The 18,939-nt window shown below is 49.8% G+C and overlaps 1 protein-coding gene across 3 annotated transcripts in view; it reads left to right on the top strand.

The window, feature by feature from the left end:
- Positions 1 to 18,939, top strand: part of PCSK6 (proprotein convertase subtilisin/kexin type 6) — a 180,821-nt gene that overhangs the window by 86,597 nt on the left and 75,285 nt on the right. For all 3 annotated transcript variants that reach the window (XM_059180175.1, XM_059180173.1, XM_059180174.1), the window contains 3 exons: positions 8,619 to 8,791; positions 13,583 to 13,795; positions 17,522 to 17,622. In XM_059180175.1, the coding sequence (XP_059036158.1) occupies positions 8,619 to 8,791; positions 13,583 to 13,795; positions 17,522 to 17,622 (487 nt within the window). The remainder of the gene's footprint in view (positions 1 to 8,618; positions 8,792 to 13,582; positions 13,796 to 17,521; positions 17,623 to 18,939) is intronic.

The following is an 18,939-nucleotide window of genomic DNA, read 5'->3' as shown; positions in this document are numbered from 1 at the left end:
CATAGAATACATCATTAATTTCTGAGGTAGTGTTTGTTCAATGATTCATCAGTTGCTACGACACCCAGGGCTCATCACTTAAAAAAAAAAAAAAGTATATCAGCCCTATGCCTTGTTTCCCTCTGTCTTGTTCTGGGTAACCCTGGCTCTGTCCCTCTTCACCCCTTCTGCTTCCCGTGGGCCTGGAGGCTAGGAGGACTCCCCACCCAGCAGATACTCAGAAACAGAACCGCTCCCCTGCTCAGGCCTCCACAAGTCCCTGCATCTTTTTAGCCTGTGTTTACTCTGGTTCTGGGAAGGAAAAGTGAAAAAGCAACAGCCAAATTTCCGTGGGTGTTTTTGTTCCATATTTTGATTGGGGAACTGAATCATGTTTTTCCTTTCGCAAACATGAAAATGTTAAGTACATAACGGCTAAATTAATCCAGGCTCATAAATTAGTTAATTATGTTAATTCAGAGTCACAGAATTCTCAGTCTCATTAGGGTTTCCATTAAGCTGTTTAGTCTTGTGAGCCTTTTAAGAGGACAGTTTAAGCTACAGATTAATCTTCAAAGGCTCCAAGTACATGTTCAACTGCAGGAGGATTTACAAGGCGCTGGGGAGGTATGGGGGGTTTAGTGAATGTGGGCAGCTAGTGATTAGGAGCTGTGCTCTCAGGGAGCTGGGGATCCCCCCCCAACTCCTCACCCCCATATTGTCATCAAAGACCCCTACCTGCTGGGTCTAAGCATCCCTAGGCTCAGGAGCCACAGGAAGGAGGAAATGGACAAAACCTGTGTCTCCTAGGCGGCCACGCCCTCCCAAGCCACCCTCCTGCAGCCACCCCAGAGGGCAGATAAAGCTGGTTCTTGAATGTCCTGGGGTGCACCCTCTGACTCCCTGAGATTGCCCTCACAAAGGCTGAATGAGGAGTAGCTCCTTCCCGGGGTCTGCGAGAAAGAGAGACAGACAGGGAAAGGGCGCATTCAAGTCTAAGTGACAGGCAAGCTGCAGATGGCCTTTGTTTGTGGCAGTGTGAATATCTTATTTTTACCATCTTCAGAGGCCAGTGTGGGGCATGTCCTCCCATACTCTATTGCAGATGCACATCCTGGCAGGGTCCCTTCCTGTCCCCACATGCAGAGGGGATATATGGGTGCCCCATCTGGCTCAGACGCATGGTGTCGTGTCCAGTGTCCTAGGCAGCCAGCTGTCCCTGAATCTCTTTGCATCCCCCCCCCCCCCCCCCCCCCCGGTGATCCACTGTTATTCTCTGGACCCTGTTGCCTGGGCTGGAGACCAAGAGAGCCCGTCTAGATCTCAAATCTCAAGAGAGTGACTGAAGCTCTTCTAGTTTTTACCATTCTTCGAAAAATCACCAGAAGCTGATGATGGGAGAGGGACCTGTTTTAAGCTATAGCTTTCATTAGTATTTAGGCCTGGTGAGGTCAGCAGGTCAGGAGAGAGTAGCCATGGAGCAGAGCCTGTGACTCACAGTTCGAAAGAGGAGAGAGCACTCTAAGCCCAGGAGGGTGAGCACAAGGGTTGGTCAGGAGGCAGACGGAGCAAGGCAAGTTGTGGGCTGAAGCCTTTCCAGTGGTTTCTGCCAGAAGGAGGGGGCATGGCAGAATAAGCAGAGTTAGGATTGGCTCGTTTGAATAACTCCAGTGGGCTCTGGGACTGAGTGGCCGTCCTTAGTTGTCTGGTTCCTGGTTATGGGGTGATTAGGGCAGGTGGAGGTGGTCCAGAGTGCCAAGAGATCCATAAAGAAGGAGGTTGGAGGTGTGGGCTCCAGACTGATTGGTTTGTACATGGAAGACATGCCTCCTGGGAGTGTTCTTTACTGTTTTGAGGAACTGGCCAGCCCTGGGGTGGGAAGGTGAGCAGTCCCTCCAGAATCAACAAGGCCTTGAGAGGACAGAGCATCAAAATCACAGAAAATAAAAGACATGGTGAATGCCATACCCTTGCTGCCATGGGCCTCATCTCACTGACCCTGGGTCCTTACTAGGACCTGCCCAGGAGTTTGCTGGTATACTAGTGCTATACAGCTGCATTTCCACTCTGGAAGGAGATGGCCTGGCTCCATCTGAAAATCAAGAACAGAGCAAGAGACCAAGAGAGACTTGGCTTGGTCATCGACCAATGGTCCCTAAGGATTTCATGTCACAATTGCAAACGTAGATGTGCCTTAACAACTTAGCAGACCATAGCTCCTAGGGGTTCCTAGAACAAGGCTGTCATATGTGGCCACATTTAGAGATTGGAGAGTCCCATCACAGTCTTAGGCAATGAGTGGGGTTGACAGAAACCTTTCAGATTTGTAACACTTCTTTTTTTTTTTTTTTTTAAGATTTTATTTATTTATTTATTTGTCAGAGAGAGAGTGAGTGTGGGAGAACACAAGCAGGCAGAGGCAGAGAGAGAAGCAGGCTCCCCACTGAGCAAGGAGCCCGATGCGGGACTCGATCCCAGGACCCTAGGATCATGACCTGAGCCGAGCCGAAGGCAGTGGCTTAACCAACTGAGCCACCCAGGTGTCCCAAGATTTATAACATTTCTAAACAACTGTTGAAACCTCACTTGGCCCAGAATGGCTGCTGGTAGAACAGAATGTACTATAGTCTTAGTGGAAAAAAATTAAACGAAACAAAACAAAACAAAACCAAAAAACAAACACACGAAACCAGCTTAAACAAAAACAAAAACAAAACAAAACAAAACCAATTCTCTGTGGATTTACTAAAATAAACTCAGGATCGATGAGCAAAATGTGCTGGGGAGGCCTGTTTGTCACACTCAGGAAGCTACAATCTAATGTTACTTGCTGCCATTCATTTGCTGAAGGCAAAATACATTGCTTTTCAATAAACAAAATGTCCTGCTTGCCTGCCTTCCTCCAGAGGTCAACAACCAGGACTGATAACTGACTTCTTGTATTGAAGGGGTGTGTGTGTGTGTGTGTGAATGTGAGTGTGTGTGTGTGTGTGTGCGCACGTGTGTGTTCTTCTCCTTGCTTCTCCCCCACTTTTTTTTTTTTTTTTTTTTTTTTTTAGCTCACCAACAGAAATTTACTTCCTCTCAATTCTGGAGGCTAGAAGTCCAAGATCAAAGTGTTGGCAGGTTGGGTTTCCTTGCCTGCCTCCTTGGCTTGCAGATAGCTGCTTCTCGCTGTGTCCTCACATGATCATCACTCCGTCTGTGTGTTGTCTGTGTCTGAATTTCCCCTTCTTATAAGGATACCAGTCATCTTGGATTTCGGCCCACACAGATGGCCTTGTTTTCCCGCAAATACCTCTTTAAAGACCTTATCTCCAAATCCAGTCACACTGACCTTGCCATGTCTTTTAACGTGGAGCTTCCTCAGAAAGTTCAGGGTCAATGCGGTGTCTCCAGGGCACGTCCACAGGCCTGTAGTTTGGAAAGTTGCACTCTAAATTAATGGGGAGGGAGGAGAAGGGGTAGGCAGGACGGATCACTCTGATAAAAGGGCTGCTGGTTGTTGACACTTGACCAAGAGAACTTGTAAAATTGTTCATTTCAGCAAGTTCTCCAGAGCATGTGAAATATTGATTGGGTTCAGGGAGTTTTATAGGAACGCCTGTGTTGTTTAAAGGGAGGCAAGCCTGTGAGGTTCGCTGCTAGATGCAGCTTCTGTGCTCACCAGAGCTGTCTCCTGGGGGTTTGAGCCCCCAGAGCACTCTGAGCTGTTCACCCAGACACAAACTAGTTGGATCCTGAAGAGCACCATTGTCCTTCTCCTCTGTGCTCCTCCCACAGACAGGTGGGTCCTCAGAGTGGACAGTCAGGCAGGCATCTGTCCTGCCACTGTGAACCCACCAACCACCCAGAGCTCATTTGCCAAACAAATGACTGGCCCCATTTTTTTCGTTTGGTACCTGACCATTTGTGGTTAAATGGGCCTTTCTTTTTTCATCAGAGAAATAATGACTGTTTTCTTCAATTTGGCGTTTCCAGAGAACCATTCACATTTAAGGCTAATATTGGAATAGCAGGTTTCCACTGAAAATATTTACCTTTTCTTTGTTGGCAACTTGTCAGTGTTGGGGGAAAATAGATGCTTCACTAAAATCTAAATATGTGATGCTTTCTTCCTCACACAAGAGTTACTCTTCTTCTGAGATGAAAAGCATCATGAGAGGTGTTGAGAAATTATCCTAGTTGTCTGTGTTTACATATTTTTGATGTCTCCCGGCATCTCGTTCTTGTTCAAAAGTACGCACGATCATTGAGCAGCATAGAATTGCTAAATGCCTGTATTGTACACCAGAAGCAAATAGAGTACTATACGTGCTAATTATACTGAATTTTTTTTTTTTTTAAAGTAGGCCTTCCCACACCTATAATTTGCACGGAGAAGTCTAGAGTAACAGGTTACATTTCGGCCCTAGAACATCAGAACTGACTTTGGTTGCTTGTGTGGCTGATTGGGCCTTCTCCTGCCCCAGCAAGCCCACTGTGGGATATAAGGATACGTAGAACAAGACCACCATTTCTCCAACAACACCTCAACAGATTGAATCCTCGTAACTCCTCAGCCAGGTAAATGTCGTGGAAGACAAGGGCTCAGAGAGTTTGAGATCCTGGTCCAAGGTTAGAGCTGAGTATTCCCACCCCAGGACTCTGTGACCCCTATTCCCTTAGCCCCTGCTACAAGCTCTCTTAATCTTGACCGAGCCCTCAGCTTTGCCACACCCCATGACCAATGTCCCTTACTGGTTATGGCCCCTATCTTTGGGCTGATGGCTGAGCAAGCACCTGGGCCTCGTGTCTCTGACACAGACGGAAGCCCTGGGCTCACAGACCAGTGACTGGAGAGGGAGAACATTTCACATCACCCTGATTCCTCTTGTCCACCCAGAAATCCGAAAAGAGGAGATGCGCTGAACTGATGGGACAACCCCACCTTTGAAAGGGAAAAAGGACCCCCGTAAGATATGTCAGCGAACTCAGCGAACTCAGACAAATTTGGCCCCCATTATAACTCCCTTGGTCTTCAAAGGGAAGTTGTTCTTACTCGGTTGAAATTAAGGATCTCTGTCTACCAAAAGGCACCATCAGCAAAATGAAAAGACAAGGCATCAACCGGGAGAAGATATTTCTAATGTGTATAGCCAACAGAGGATCCATTTCCAGTACAAACCAAACTTAGCGATGTATAGTTTAAGCAAGCATACAGTTGTATTAACACACCAGTTTTTTTAAAGGCAGTGAGACGAATCATCCCAAATCCTGAGCCATTTTCTCTGTGTGGGTAGAACCCCCAGTGGGTCATGTTTATATTTGCAGTGAATGGATGGAGGGTTCATGGGTGTCAGTCATTCATTTTTTTAGGCTTTATCACTAACACGTGGTTACATATGATCCTTCATACCTATCAAAAAGTATGTTTTTAAAATAAAGGTAAAGGAGAGCCTGGGTGGCTCAGTGGGTTAAGCTTCTGCCTTTGGCTCAGGTCATGGTCTCAGGGTCCTGGGATCGAGCCCCCCAACAGGCTCTCTGCTCAGTGGGGAGCCTGCTTCCCCATCTCTCTCTCTGCCTGCCTCTCTGCCTACTTGTGATCTCTCTCTCTTTGTCAAATAAATAAATAAAATCTTAAAAAAAGAAAAAAAGAAAAAGAAAATAAAGGTAAAAAGTAATTCATTTTTGTTAACAATCCCGGAATTCAGTGTCTTTACTCCCATTTTTACATATGGGGAAACTGAGGCTCAGTGGGTTCACACTAGCCACTAACATGCACATTGGGGGCTTACTGTCAGTCACTTGACCCGAATCAACTTTTTTAGTTTTTCCGGCACCTCTGTAGGTACTATAACGTTCATCAGGAAATGGAGGCCTGGTTGACATGAGGTAGACTGTGAGGGGAAGTGCTGCCTGGCCAGGGTGCGCGGGAGGGGAGGCTGCAACCATTTACAATCGCGTCTTAGAAGAGTCTTAAATGGTGCAGGGAAATGTTCTGCATGAAGTTCTGTGGTAAGAAAAAGAGCTCAGAGAGAAAGTGTATGCTGGAGCCAAAGAAAAGTACTGGAAGATGACTACCCTCTCTGTGTCCTCACCCGGTGGAAAGAGACAGAAGAAGTGAGCTCTCTGATGACTCTTTCTAATAACAGAAAGAGAAGTCCTGAGGGTACCACCCCGCCCCATCACCGTGGGGTGGGGGGGGGGCACCCTCAGGACTTATCTAAACCTAGTGACCTCCTAAAAGTCCTGCCTTCATTGCACTGGGGGTTGAGGCTTAAACATGTGAATCTGGGAATTGAGACAAACATTCAGCCCATCACAGGTAGTAAAGAGAGGAAAGGAAATAGATTGGAAGCCGGAAAATAGAACAGACAGGGTTGGAGTTAAAGTTTCTTTCTACTTCTCATTTTTAAGACCTTCTAGCCAACAAATGATGGCTCTTCCAACGATTCCAGGCACCACCCCCTCTCTCACCACCGTGTCTGTTGGGTGGACGCTCCTGAATGGCTTTCAGCACTATCATTGAACTCCAGTCCTCAGTTGCTACTGTTGTTTTGCTATAAATTTCTCTGACACGGATTTTGAGTATGATTTCCAAACTTTCAGGGCAGGCGTTTCCAGTTGGCTTGTAGTGCCCCACCCACGTGGAGGGCCAAGATGGCGCACCTTCCCTCTCAACTGTCCTAGTTAGCCTCCCAGGGACCCCGCCTGACCTTTTCTCTCTCCGCTCACAACCGGGCAGATGTTAAGGAGAACACCTCAGGGCAACCTGAACTCTCAAATCTGGGCAGCATGAATCGATAGGGTAGAAGAATTTACTACATTTCAGTCATCTTCACGTGCTCTGTCGGTAGGAAGTCTCTCGCCCTGACAAATCATAAACTACTTTCAGTTGTTGGTCTAAAATCCGTGTGTTACTGGCTGAGAGATTGGGTATCATTTGGAATTTATGTCTGGGGGATCTCTGCCTCTCAACCATCCATCAAGAGTGACAGCAGAGCGTCTCCACAGTTAACAGTATAAAGGGGTGGGACAGGATGATTTAATTGACATAAAACATCTGTCCCTGAGCCCCTGGGGAGGACAATCCCCTCAAAGAGTCTCCGTCCCATGGTTCTTCCTGCCTGAGCCCTGTACCGTCTCTCTTCATTCTGGGGAAAAGTCACGGTTCTTTTAAAATCAGTTGTATTCAGAGATTCTATTTTTGGTGTGCCCGCCAGTATGTGGATGCAGGTGCTAGGACGTGGCATGAACAGATCCAGTCCAGGCTGGGGAGCAAGGGGCCTCTGCTTCGTGAGGCGAACCTCAGAGGAAGCGCTGCCCGGGCCAGGGTGTGCGGGAGGGGAAGCTGCAACCATTTACAATCGCGTCTTAGAAGAGTCTTAAATGGTGCAGGGAAATGTTGTGTATGAAGTTCTGTGGTAAAAAAAAAAAAAAAAAAAAAAAAAAAAAGAACTTGGAGAGAAAGTGCATGTTGGGGCCAAAGAAAAGTACTGGAAGAAAATAAGCAAAATATTATCACTAGTGATTTCTCTATTTTCCAAACTTTCTGCAGAGAGCAATATGTGATGCTTATAATCAGAAAAAGTCCTCTTTTCTGTTATGTCTTAAATAGCTCGAGATTTTTCAAATTCATTGGCACGACCACCACACACACATGGGGCAGGGCCTGGTGGGAGAGGGGCTTCTGGAGGCCTCTGAGGCCAGGTGGGTGTGGGGACCGAGCAGAGTCACCCAGCGTGCTGATCCGGGGTCGGGTAGCCCCAGTTTTCTAAGTCTCCCTCCGAGAGGTCCGATTTTATGTATCTGCTACTGTCCAGGCAGGAGGTGCTGGTTGCCTGTCATTACCGCTGTTTCCCCATCATGCACCAGCATCACTGGGACCGCTCTCTGGGTGGGGCCTCGGAACACGACACCTGCTAGATATAGACTGTGATCAGGAATGGAGACAAAGGCTGGACACGGGGTGGGTGGGGACACTACCCCCAGCCGAGGACGCAGGCACTGGGAGAGGCTCGTGGCTCCCTCCCTCTCTCTCTGGGGTGCTCTTGAGGAAGGGGTACCCCCACCACCTAAAGGCCCCTCTGGGAAACACAAAGCCTGAACACACACTGCAATATAAGAAGCCCTAGGGTGTGCCTCTCCGTCTTCCAGGTGAAAAGCTCCTAGTTACAAATCAGAGATGGGAGTAATTTAAAAAAAAAAAAGAAAGAAAGAAAGAAAAAGAAAGAGAAATGAACTGTTGACAGCAGGGAAAGTTGAAAATGACTCCAGAGTTCTATTATAGAAATAATCACCATCGTCCTTCTATTATGTTCCTCTTTTAAGTACCAGAGTGACAGCGTGCTACCAAAGAAACGGTTTAAATCCTATCTTTTCCAAACAGTTCTGTTTCCTGCGCTGCTGTCCCGTGCTGGGGAAACTGCAGCATGGGCCAGATGGCATTTGAATTCCTTCACACGGACCAGCACAGGATGGGGAGAGAGGTTTTCCAGAATGCAGCTGGAAGATTCCAGAGCTGGGTGGGGCATGGGGGGAGGACTCTCTGGCCGGGCCCCAGCAGTTGCGGGGTCCCCTGTGCCCTGAGGTCACGGTCTGTGCGGCCCTGAAAAGTGCAGAGCAGGGATGTACGGGCCCTCGTTGTGTGCTTTCAGGCATCCGCATGCTGGACGGCGACGTGACCGATGTCGTTGAGGCCAAGTCACTGGGGATCAGACCCAACTACATCGACATTTACAGCGCCAGCTGGGGGCCGGACGACGATGGGAAGACGGTGGACGGGCCTGGCCGGCTGGCTAAGCAGGCCTTCGAGTACGGCATTAAAAAGGTGGGAGTCATCTAGGGCTACGGGGGATCTGGCCAGGGTGGGGGAGAATAGTTTAAATTAAAAAAAAAAATTTTTTTAAATTAGAGTGACACAGGCCAGAGTCCCCCAAAATGGGGCCAGGAAGGCCCTGCTGTGCCGTGACCAGGGTGAGGGAGAAGTCATTTCGGGGCTCAGGGGAGTGACTGTCTACCAGCCAGAGCAGAAGGACTTCACCTTGTCATGGAGTGACATTCCAGCAGGTGCCTGCTGGTCACCCACCAGGCCTAGGACTCTGGTTGAAGCCTGACAGCCCCCAACTCACCCCAGCTGAGAGGTGTAGGCAGGTGGGCAGTAGGTGTCCTGGTCTAACTACCTGGCCTATTCCTTGTGTAGGTGGGAGGGATGTCCTGGGCCTCACACCCCCACCCCCCACCGCCGTCCCTGCCACCAAACCGGAAGTCTTAGCCTTGTTGACCTCCCTGCCAGCACACAGTTTAACATGTTCAGGATGTCTTGGGTAGAGCCTCAGCAGGGACCCAACAGAGCAAACTTTCTAGTGCAGCTTCTCTGCCGACCAGCCGAGGGAAAGCAGAGGAGGCTGGCAGGCTGCTTCTCCCCGGGCCAGGAGGCCCACCCACAGTCACTCTGTGATCATTAGTCCTGGATCCTTGGGAGTCAAACATGCAGGGGGAGGGTGAGAGGGACCTGGAGATGACCCAGTTCTTACAAGCCAGCTGGTGAGGCAGATTTCCGGGCGAGGACAGCTTCTTGGAACAGATAGATGGAGCTGCGGTCAGTGTCCGGGTGGCCCTGGGTGGCCCAACAAGGCCCAACCCGGAGTACAAGGTATGGCCTGGTGATGCTGGTGGGGGCTGGGCAGGAAGTCCAAGCATGCCCCGGGCCAGCGTTCATACTTCCGACTTCTCTTATGGGAGGCAGGAAAGTAGGGCTGCAAATGGGAGGTTGGGGGGATTCAGTTTCCTTTTATTAATTATACTTCAGAACGTTTTTTAAAAAAGTCTTCATTTTATTATAACCCTTACACCATAGTTAAAATGTGATTAATGAACAAATCAAATATTATCAGAGGATCCTATTAAAAGCAGCCTTTCTTTGTCTCCCCATGCCCATCCCCTAGTCCTACCCAAAAAAGAGCAATTTTTTTTTTTTTTTAACTCTCTCCACTTTTTTCTTTCTTCTAAAAAATAGGACTTGATTGCTTTTCTGGATTATTGAGTTTGGTCATTTTCTAGGACCTTTTTATGGGGTCTGAGTTTTTATCTCTTTGCATGTCCCCAACCTTGCATTTGACCTCATGGTCATGCTTGGGACTCCACCCAGCTTCCTTTGTCCCCTGTGACTCTAAGAAAATGCAAAGCCTGCTTTCTGTCAGGCTGCTGAGGCCTTGGGCTGTGCCAGGTGCTGGCCCAGGGATGCTGGAAGGTTTAGGCGTGACCAAGTCAGCTGCTGCCTACAAGGGACTGCCAAGTAAAACTATCTTATCTTCCCTGTGCTTGGCTCCTACCACCCACTAGATCACATGGATCTCACTCTCGATGACAAGGAGGGCATCCTAAAAGTTAAGCTTTAATTTAAGCTGTCCATTAAAGATCGCATTTTCTGTGGGGAAGATACTGCTCGGAACGGTGTTAATCAGAAACATGTGTCATTCTGTGAGGTGATTTTGAAAGATCTGAGGTCTCAGGACAAGGTCCCCCATTTCCGAGAGAAGTCCATGATTGTTTTCAAATGATTGCTGGGTATTTCAACTTCACTTAGCTTTGTGTCAACTGAACCCATGCAGGACTTTGGAAAGTCCGGAGCTGCAGAGAAGGGCTCTTTGCATTCCAGATTCTGAAGAGCATCGGCGTTATTGGGCTGTCAGGGGAGTGAAGAAGTTTCAGAGGGCACCATGTGCCTCCCCGTCATTCTTGTCACAGTTTCTTGAAATACTGCAGCCATTCCATTTCCACCCCCAGTCATTCTGAAGTAAAATATATCGTATAGGGAGCCTTAAATCATAGCTGTCTGAAGTTGTCACTGAAAATCCTCCTGAAAGTTGATGATCTTAAACCAGACCATATCCCCCGCCCCCCCTTCTGTTTTTCTTCCTCAATGCCCCGTTAATCAGCTACAGTCTTTTCTGTCATGTCTGACTTCATCTCTGGTACATGATGGGGTTTGATGGTAGGAGACTTTGGAGACCACCATTTCATGTAGAGATGTGCCTGATGTCGGTCCTCAGGAAGCCTTACCACTCACATGGCTGGTCATCCCAAAGGGGAAAGGCAACACACCTCTGAGGCTAGGAACACTGTCCTTGTCCAGACTCTGGCCATTTGCAAGTCCTCGGGCACAGTGCTTTGGAGTTCACAGCTGAACCCTTCACTTCCCAGGGGAGGTACTGAAATAGGTTTGGATTGGGTTGAGGTTGTGACTTTCCCTGAACAGAAACACCAGTTCACAGCTAGGGTGAACTGTTGCCCTATAGCTTCTGTCCCTTGGCTTCCAAGAGCTCGGAAGTGAAAATACAATCCTCAGAGACAGCTAAAACCTGTCTTCACTCCTCAGATCTGGGTGCTTTCTCCACCTCGGTCTTACATCCTCCTCAGGAAACTTCGAAGGAGGAAGAGAGGGGCTTGATGCCTTGACACCTTAGAAAATGGATTGGTCTAGGAGTAACTGTGCAGTGTAAGGTGGAAGATGGGGACCTTTGGCATTGTGGACTCTTGTTCCTCAGAGTGGGTTCTAGAAGCAGCCATGCAGGCATCACCTGGAAGTGCAATAGAAATGCAGAATCTCAGGCACCCTCCCCCAGACCTATCGAGTCTGAGTCTGTCGTATAGCAAGACCCCCAGTGACCTGTGTGCACACTCATGTATGAGGAGTGCTGTCTGGGGGCATTTTCTGTGCTGCCAGAATAATAAGGTTGTAGCCTCCACTTTGCAAAATGACAGACTTTCATAAATAATTTGGAATGGGGTAGGGAGCATCTTAGAGATGGTTCTCATGGACGAAAGATGGGCTCTGATGGGTTAAATACCTTGCCATTTTGATTTTAGTTTCTTTGAACTAGCTTCCAATTAATCTCTCCCTATAGGTAATTACATGCACAGACACACCACATTTCCACAGTACTTGGTGCCTTTCTTCCAGAAGGTTGACCTTTTTTGGCTAAATGTCAGTAACCTTTCTGTGGAGCTCTTGGCCATGCGGACAGGTCCACCTGGGAGACGTGCAAAGCCGAGAGAGTGAAGCAGCCTTGAGCAGCAGGACTGGGTGAACGCGAGGGACCTCCCGTGGGTTCTTTCGAGAGCCTCAGGTTAGAAACTGGAGGAAAGGTCAGAGTCATGACAAATGCTCACAAAAGAGCAAGAGACTGTCGTCCAGTTGGGCTACAAAGCGGAGAGTCATGGGGCTTTCCAAGCATGTGGGTCTGCAGAGCCTGGGGTGGACTCGAACCCTGGGTGAGTGTAATGCTATCCAAGTCAACAGCGAGGCTTCTGTCAGACTCCATGGAGACTGCAGAATTTTGTTGCAAGTTTTCTTTAAGTTGGCCAGTTCTTGAGCATGAGTATCATTTTTCTCCCACGTGTTTGGAAAGGAGGGTCCTTGGCAAGGATACCAAAGTCACCAGCCCTGTGGGTTGGGTTTCATGGTGATAGGTGTTGGCGCTGCTCTCTGGGGCTGGCTGGGCATCACCAACAGGTCTAGCCACTCAGACAGAATGGGTCAGTTCCCCCTGGGGGTGGTTCATCGTTAACTAGTGTTTGGGACTGGGGCGAGCACGGTTGAGTCAAAAGTCACTGATTCTGTGGGTGTGGGATGAAACAGAGCCACAGGAACTGACCCTGACTGCCACTGTCTTTCAAATACTTGCTTTCATGTGTATGTTCGGAAAAATGAAAACAGTGAAGCCTCTGGCTTTGATTGGTGTTGACCATCTGACCGCTTTATTTTTTTAATAACTTGTTTATTTATTTAATGGAGAGAGAGGGAGAGCATGAGCAGGGGGCGGGCAGAGGGAGAAGCAGACTCCCTGCTGAGCAGGTTACCCGACATGGGGCTTGATCCCAGGACCCCAGGATCATGACCTGAGCCAAAGGCAGGCTTTCAAACAACAGAGCCACCCAGGCACCACACCTGACTGCTTTAACAGTACCCGTGGCCGACACCTTGGGGTGTCATGACCTTTTTCACCTGTCCAGTCTTCACCCAGAATTCACGGTGCCACCCCCACTTTGCAAAAACCAGCTTGTTTTCTAAGACATGTGCTTCTTCCATTGGGTTTTCAGGAACATCCACCCTCTGCCCCATAGGACCAGCTCTTTCATTCCCAACAGGACTAGCTCTTACGATCTCAAAAAATTAATGTTGTAAATTCAGCCATCAACTTTCATCTCAGTAATTCCTGTGGTACTGCTCACTCTTTGTGACAAGAGGTCATAATGACGGAAACCAGACATGGATCCGGAGTTAGAACAGCTCTTTTGGCGGGGGCAAGGGAGGAGCTTGATTTTCCCCTAAAGAGCAGAGAGGGCTTTCCGGGCCATGTCCTCAGTGTGATCCTGGGATTCTGCTGTTGGAAGGCTGTCGCCAGAGGTGGGAGAGCCTGGGATTCTGCTGTTGGAAGGCTGTCGCCAGAGGTGGGAGAGCCCAAAGAACCACGTGGCCTCCATACGGTCTGAACACATCCTTCTCAGACCCTTGGGAGGGACATTCAGAAGGAAGGACTCTGGGCAGGCGGGAGATCCAGCCCGCCAGGTTCTGGCTGCCCGGGGCCGACGCCCTGTTCTCCTCCTTCCCCTGTAGGGTCGGCAAGGCCTGGGCTCCATCTTCGTGTGGGCGTCCGGGAATGGCGGGAGAGAAGGGGACCACTGCTCCTGTGACGGCTACACCAACAGCATCTATACCGTCTCTGTGAGCAGCACCACTGAGAACGGGTACAAGCCGTGGTACCTGGAGGAGTGCGCGTCCACGCTCGCCACTACCTACAGCAGCGGCGCGTTCTACGAGCGGAAAATCGTGAGTTCTCCTGGCAAGGTGGACAGCCTAGACGCATGCTTTCGGCCCTCTGGGGGCAAGCTGCTTTCCCTCCTCCCAAAAAGAGAAGCCGGCTCGAGGCCCGTCTGTGCCGGGTCCCCGAGTACCGACCTCACCCATTGGGGAACGGGTTGTGCCTTGAGGGAAACCCCAGCCCCTTGGCTGCCACCGCAGACCCTGCCTTTCTAATTTTGGTACAAAACACCAATTAAAAGCCTCTCTTGGCTTTCAGGATTCAAAAATAGCTTTTAAGAATGGGGTGCCTTTTCAGCGCCATGCCTCCTTTTAGCTCTCTAAATTTCTGTGGTCACATCGCTTAGGATCCAACTGACTGGTTCAGTTTCAACGTGCCAGATGCAGTGAGAGAAAGTCTTGGTTTTATACTGAAGTCTTTTAGAAAGCCAAGTCTCCTTCCCCGCACTTCTTTCTCCCGACAAAAGGACTTTCCCCACACACTTTGGACAGAGCCGTGGTTTCCGTCTGTTCCATTCCCTTCAATGAACACCAGTGTGATTTTTCTCTTAAAAAAGGGGACTGTTTACTTTCAGCATATGGGTGGAATGTGTGCTTTCTCCCTTCCCCACAGACTTTCCTACGTTAAGGAAAGCAAAGAGGGGGAGGATCTTGAGCCGAAATTCATGCAGAATTCAAATGCACAGTCATAAAGTTGGTTTTGAGACGTTTAAAAAATGAGACCATGGAGCTGGCCAGACATGGTTTAATTTTAAAGCAAGCTCATGGGGCGTCTTTTTATTTCTCCTGCCGCTGAGCCACATCTCTAGAAATCATTTGCAAATTTATGTTTCGCATTTTTTTCGGCGGGAGCAGACCGGGCTCCCTGTTACCTGCTTTGCCCCATACCGGCTGAAAGGTCAGCTGCACGGCGGCTGGGCCACCAGCCTGGCCGTGGCCCGGGCTAGTTAAGGAAGGTATTCATTTATTTTCCTTTTCTACTGAAGCACGTGCCCCTGGAACAGGCGGCTGAGATTCTGAACGGTGTCCTGTTCATTTAGGAATCTAGCTCATTGAAACACGGGCTTGCTGGAGTCTCATTAAACATGCCTGCTGGCTGGAGGCATTAGGAGGCAAAGGTTGTGTCATTGAACACTTTGTACCAAAGGCTTTGTGCTGGGACGGCTGCGTCTCCCATCCCTGGGAGCAGGGCTTGCAACTTTTATTTGCTTAATTAATCACACTGTGTGTGTGCACACCTTGGGTACAAAATGCCTTAATTCTTTTTTCTTTCTTTCTTTTTTAAAAAAAATCTCTTCTCTGAGCAATAACATACAGTCAGAAAGGTGTACTTAAGAGGAAGATAAAAGAGAAAATCACTTAGTTGTACTTCCTGGGCTGGGCTGCTTCTCTGAGAGTATGCATGGCATTTTTGTTGGGTTTTGTTTGTTTGTTTTTGGTTGCTGTTATGGTTGTTGTTTTCGGTTAGAGTCCAGTTTTTACCCTGAGTCCTCCAAGTGAACCTACAAGGGGATAGACTTCTCTGGGTGGTTGGCAGCTTGTCATCGGTGCGGTTCAGGTAGGTGTCAGCTAGAAAGCAAGGCTCTGTCCCACCCCGTACTCTCTGTTCCTCTCTGTCGGGTGACTGTGGAGCCTGTGTTCGCCTGGAGGGAGGGAGGGATTGCCAGGAGCTGACACATGACTTCTAATAAAAGGAGTAAGCCTAGCATTACTCCTCACTCATTCATTCTCTGGCTCCTTCTTCCGTTCACTGAACTCGAGCAGAGTTGCCTGTGTGGCGTTTGGTCTCAGGAAGCGGGGACTTCCCACCTTGGCTGAGCCATTCCCTCCTCGTACGGAGGCCCCTCTGCGCTCTCCTCAGCAGCCCTCTCTCAGAGGCTGGAGAGCCAGCCACGGACCTCCCCTGCTCTTGGCAGCGTGGCCTCCTCTCCAGATAGCCTCAGTTTCCCTCTCTGGCAACCATTTACTGAATGTAAGTATGTTTCAGGCACCCGCTGGGACCTTCACCAGAAACCTTGGGAAGGTCGCATACTATGCCGATTTGCAGGGGAGGATCCTGGGGTCAGAGGTTGCATCCTTGTCCAGACTTCCCTGCCCTCAGCAGCCCTTCCTAACATCAGGATGCCTTCTGGGGGCGGAGGAGGCTGGTCTTCCCCACAGCTTCTGTCCAGTCTTCCTGGGTGTGCTTGAGACAGGCTGGATCCTGTCTCCGGATGTTTGTTAGCCCAGCCGGGATGCCATCGAGGAAGACGCTCCATCGGGAAGAGGGTCTGGATTGTGAATTCTTTCCCCGGGGTCATGCAGATTGGCTCCTGGAGACTTGCTTTTGCTGGGGGGATCTGTTTCCTCTTGCTCTCGTAACAAATTATCCCAAACATAGCAGCTTCAAAGAGTACAGAGTTACTATTTCAGAGTTGGTCAGCAGGGCAAGCGGGAGGCCTGTGTCTCTCCATTCTGAGCCTCCTGAGGCTGAAATCCATGTTCCGGCCAGGCAGTGTTCCTTTCTAGAGGCACTACTGGAGAATTTATTCTGCGCTCATTCAGGTTGTTGGCAGACTTAGTTCCTTGTGGTTATAGGACTGAGCTCCGGTTTCCTTGCGGGCTGTCTGCGCAAGGCTGTTCTCAGCACCTCCAGGCCGCCGGCATTCTTTGGCTGACATGCTCCTCTCTCCCTCTTCAAAGCCACCGGAGATGGTTTGGGTCCCTCTTCTGCCTCGGCTCTCTGACACGCTTTTCTGCCTCCTTCCACTTCCTCAGGGGCTGGCGATGGTATCGGGCCCGCTGGACAATCCAGGATGTTCTTGCTGATTTAAGGTCTGCTGGTTAATGACGTTTGTGCCCCTGCAGGGTGCACGGGAGTAGCTTGACAGCCAGAATCCCATCTAGCACAGTAGGCGTGGCACAGCTGAACCCACGCATGGTGATTCCACGGTGCTGCTTCTCCGCGTCCCTTCAAAGAGAAGGGACAGATCAGGCTGGGCACTAACGAGGTCCCAAATCAATTAGGCCACCCAGCTCGGTTTGGTGTCAGTGCCTCCGAGGAAGGTGTGCTGAGCATCCTTGGTTTGCAGCCAGCTTTGCCTTCCCAAGAAGAATGGCCAGCTTCCTTGTCCCACATAGCAGGCCCTGTGAAGGTCACAAACACTCCAGGTTCATCTGCTGCGCGCTTTGGGACCCTGTCAGCTACCTGTGCTGGTAGAGAATGATCTGTGACCTTCTGGGACTGATCTTCTGGGGAAAGGCGGGGATGGTCTCTGGGCCCCCTGGGCATCCTCCTTAACGCCGCCTGTGTTTCCAGCTGCTCTTGATGTCAGGGGTGAGTTGGAGGTCGTGAACGTGGACTATGGCAGGTGGTCTCACTGGGGGACTCTGCCATGGAGGGCCCCTCTTCATTTCCTTCTCTTACCTTTGTGTCTCAGCACGCAGGTCTGCGGAGTGAGGTGGTATGAATTCCTACTGCCCGTCTGCCTTCTGCCTTATCTCCCCGTCCCCACCCGGTGATGAGCTCACTACCTGGGGTGGGGTTGGGCACAGTCCCTGTTCTATGTATGAGAGCAAAGCAGACTAGCAGGGAGAAGCAGACAGAAACCTCAATTGCGGGATTACATCTGCGTGGTGCCTTTTCCGTCCCTGGGACCAGGGGCCACACCTAATCAGGTGCAGCATCCTCAGCAGCCTACTCACCTCTGACATCTTCTGAGAGCCGACTCCGCCTCTTACCACCCTGTCACGCAGGTCACCACGGATCTGCGGCAGCGCTGCACAGATGGCCACACCGGGACCTCGGTTTCAGCCCCCATGGTAGCAGGCATCATCGCCTTGGCTTTGGAAGCAAAGTAAGTTCCCAGTTGCCTCCCCTTCTTCTCCTTTGTTTTCTGTAAGTTTTTATTAATGGCAAAATGCACATAACCTAAAGGTGACTATTTTAACCATTTTTTGGAAAAGAGAGAGAGAGAGAGAGTGCACAGGAGCAGGGGTGGGAGGAGGAAGACGGGGGAGAGCGGCAGAGGGAAAGGGGGAAGCAGACTTCCTGCTGAGCTGGGAGCCCAACCTGGGGCTCCATCCCAGGACCCTGAGATCACAACCTGAGCCGAGGCAAGTGCTTCACCGACTGAGCCACCCAGGTGCCCTCCCATTTTAATTATTTTCTAAATGTTCATTTCCTCAAGCACATTCACCTTGCGTAGCCATCCCCACCGCCCGTCTGCGGAACATTTCCATCATCCCAAACTGAAATCCTGTACCCAGTAAGCAGCAGCTCCCGGAGTGGTCAGCTAGGTTTGCCATGACAAAATATTACAGACTGGGTGGTTTGAACAATAGGAATGAATGATCTGACCGTTTTGGAGGCCAGAAGTCTAAGATCAAGGTGTCAGTGAGATTGGCGTCCTCTGGGGCCTCTCTCCTTGGCTTGTAGATGGCCACCTTCCTCCTGTGTCCTCACATGGTCTTCGCTCCCTCCATGTCTGTGTCTAGATTCTTTTGTAAGGACACTGGTCCCAGTGGGTGAGGCCCCCCAATGATCCCATTCGACCTTGATTACCTCCTCACAGACCCTGTCTCATTCTGAAGGACTAGGGGCGAGGGCTTCAATCTATGAATTCAGGAGGACGCAATTCAGCTCATAAATCTCCCCGCAACCCTTCCACGAGGTCCTGGCAGTCACTGGTCCACCTCTTGTCTCTTGGCCTGCTCTAAGCGCCTCATGTAGGTGGAACCCCACAGGGTTTGCTTTTTTGTGACTGGCTCACATAACACTGTGTCCTCAAGGTTTGTCCATCCTGTAGCAAGGGTCAGGATTTCCTTCCTTTTTAAGGCTACCCTTAATAGATGTGAAGAGACCCCTTCCCTTCTTTTTCCTTCCTGAAGCTCACTGTCTCCTGCCCTACGTAAGACCAGAACCCCAAGCCTACCTCCCATGCTGTGTCATGTGCCAGAATCCCACTTCCGGCCGATCTGGGTGCTCTTTATAAAGAGAAACTGACAAGACAGTGGTGATGTTTTATCTGTCGCAAGCCAAATAAAGACTCCGGAGTTGTTAGTATCAGGATGGGTCAGGAAGAAAAGAGAGTTTACTACACAGGCAACCAAGATGCCTGGGTGGCTCAGTCAGTTAAGCTGCTGCCTTCAGCTCAGGTCATGAAACCAGGGTC

This window comes from Mustela lutreola, chromosome 7, assembly GCF_030435805.1.
Source record: "Mustela lutreola isolate mMusLut2 chromosome 7, mMusLut2.pri, whole genome shotgun sequence".
Taxonomy (NCBI): Eukaryota; Metazoa; Chordata; class Mammalia; order Carnivora; family Mustelidae; genus Mustela; species Mustela lutreola.
This window is presented reverse-complemented; position numbering and strand designations above follow the sequence as displayed.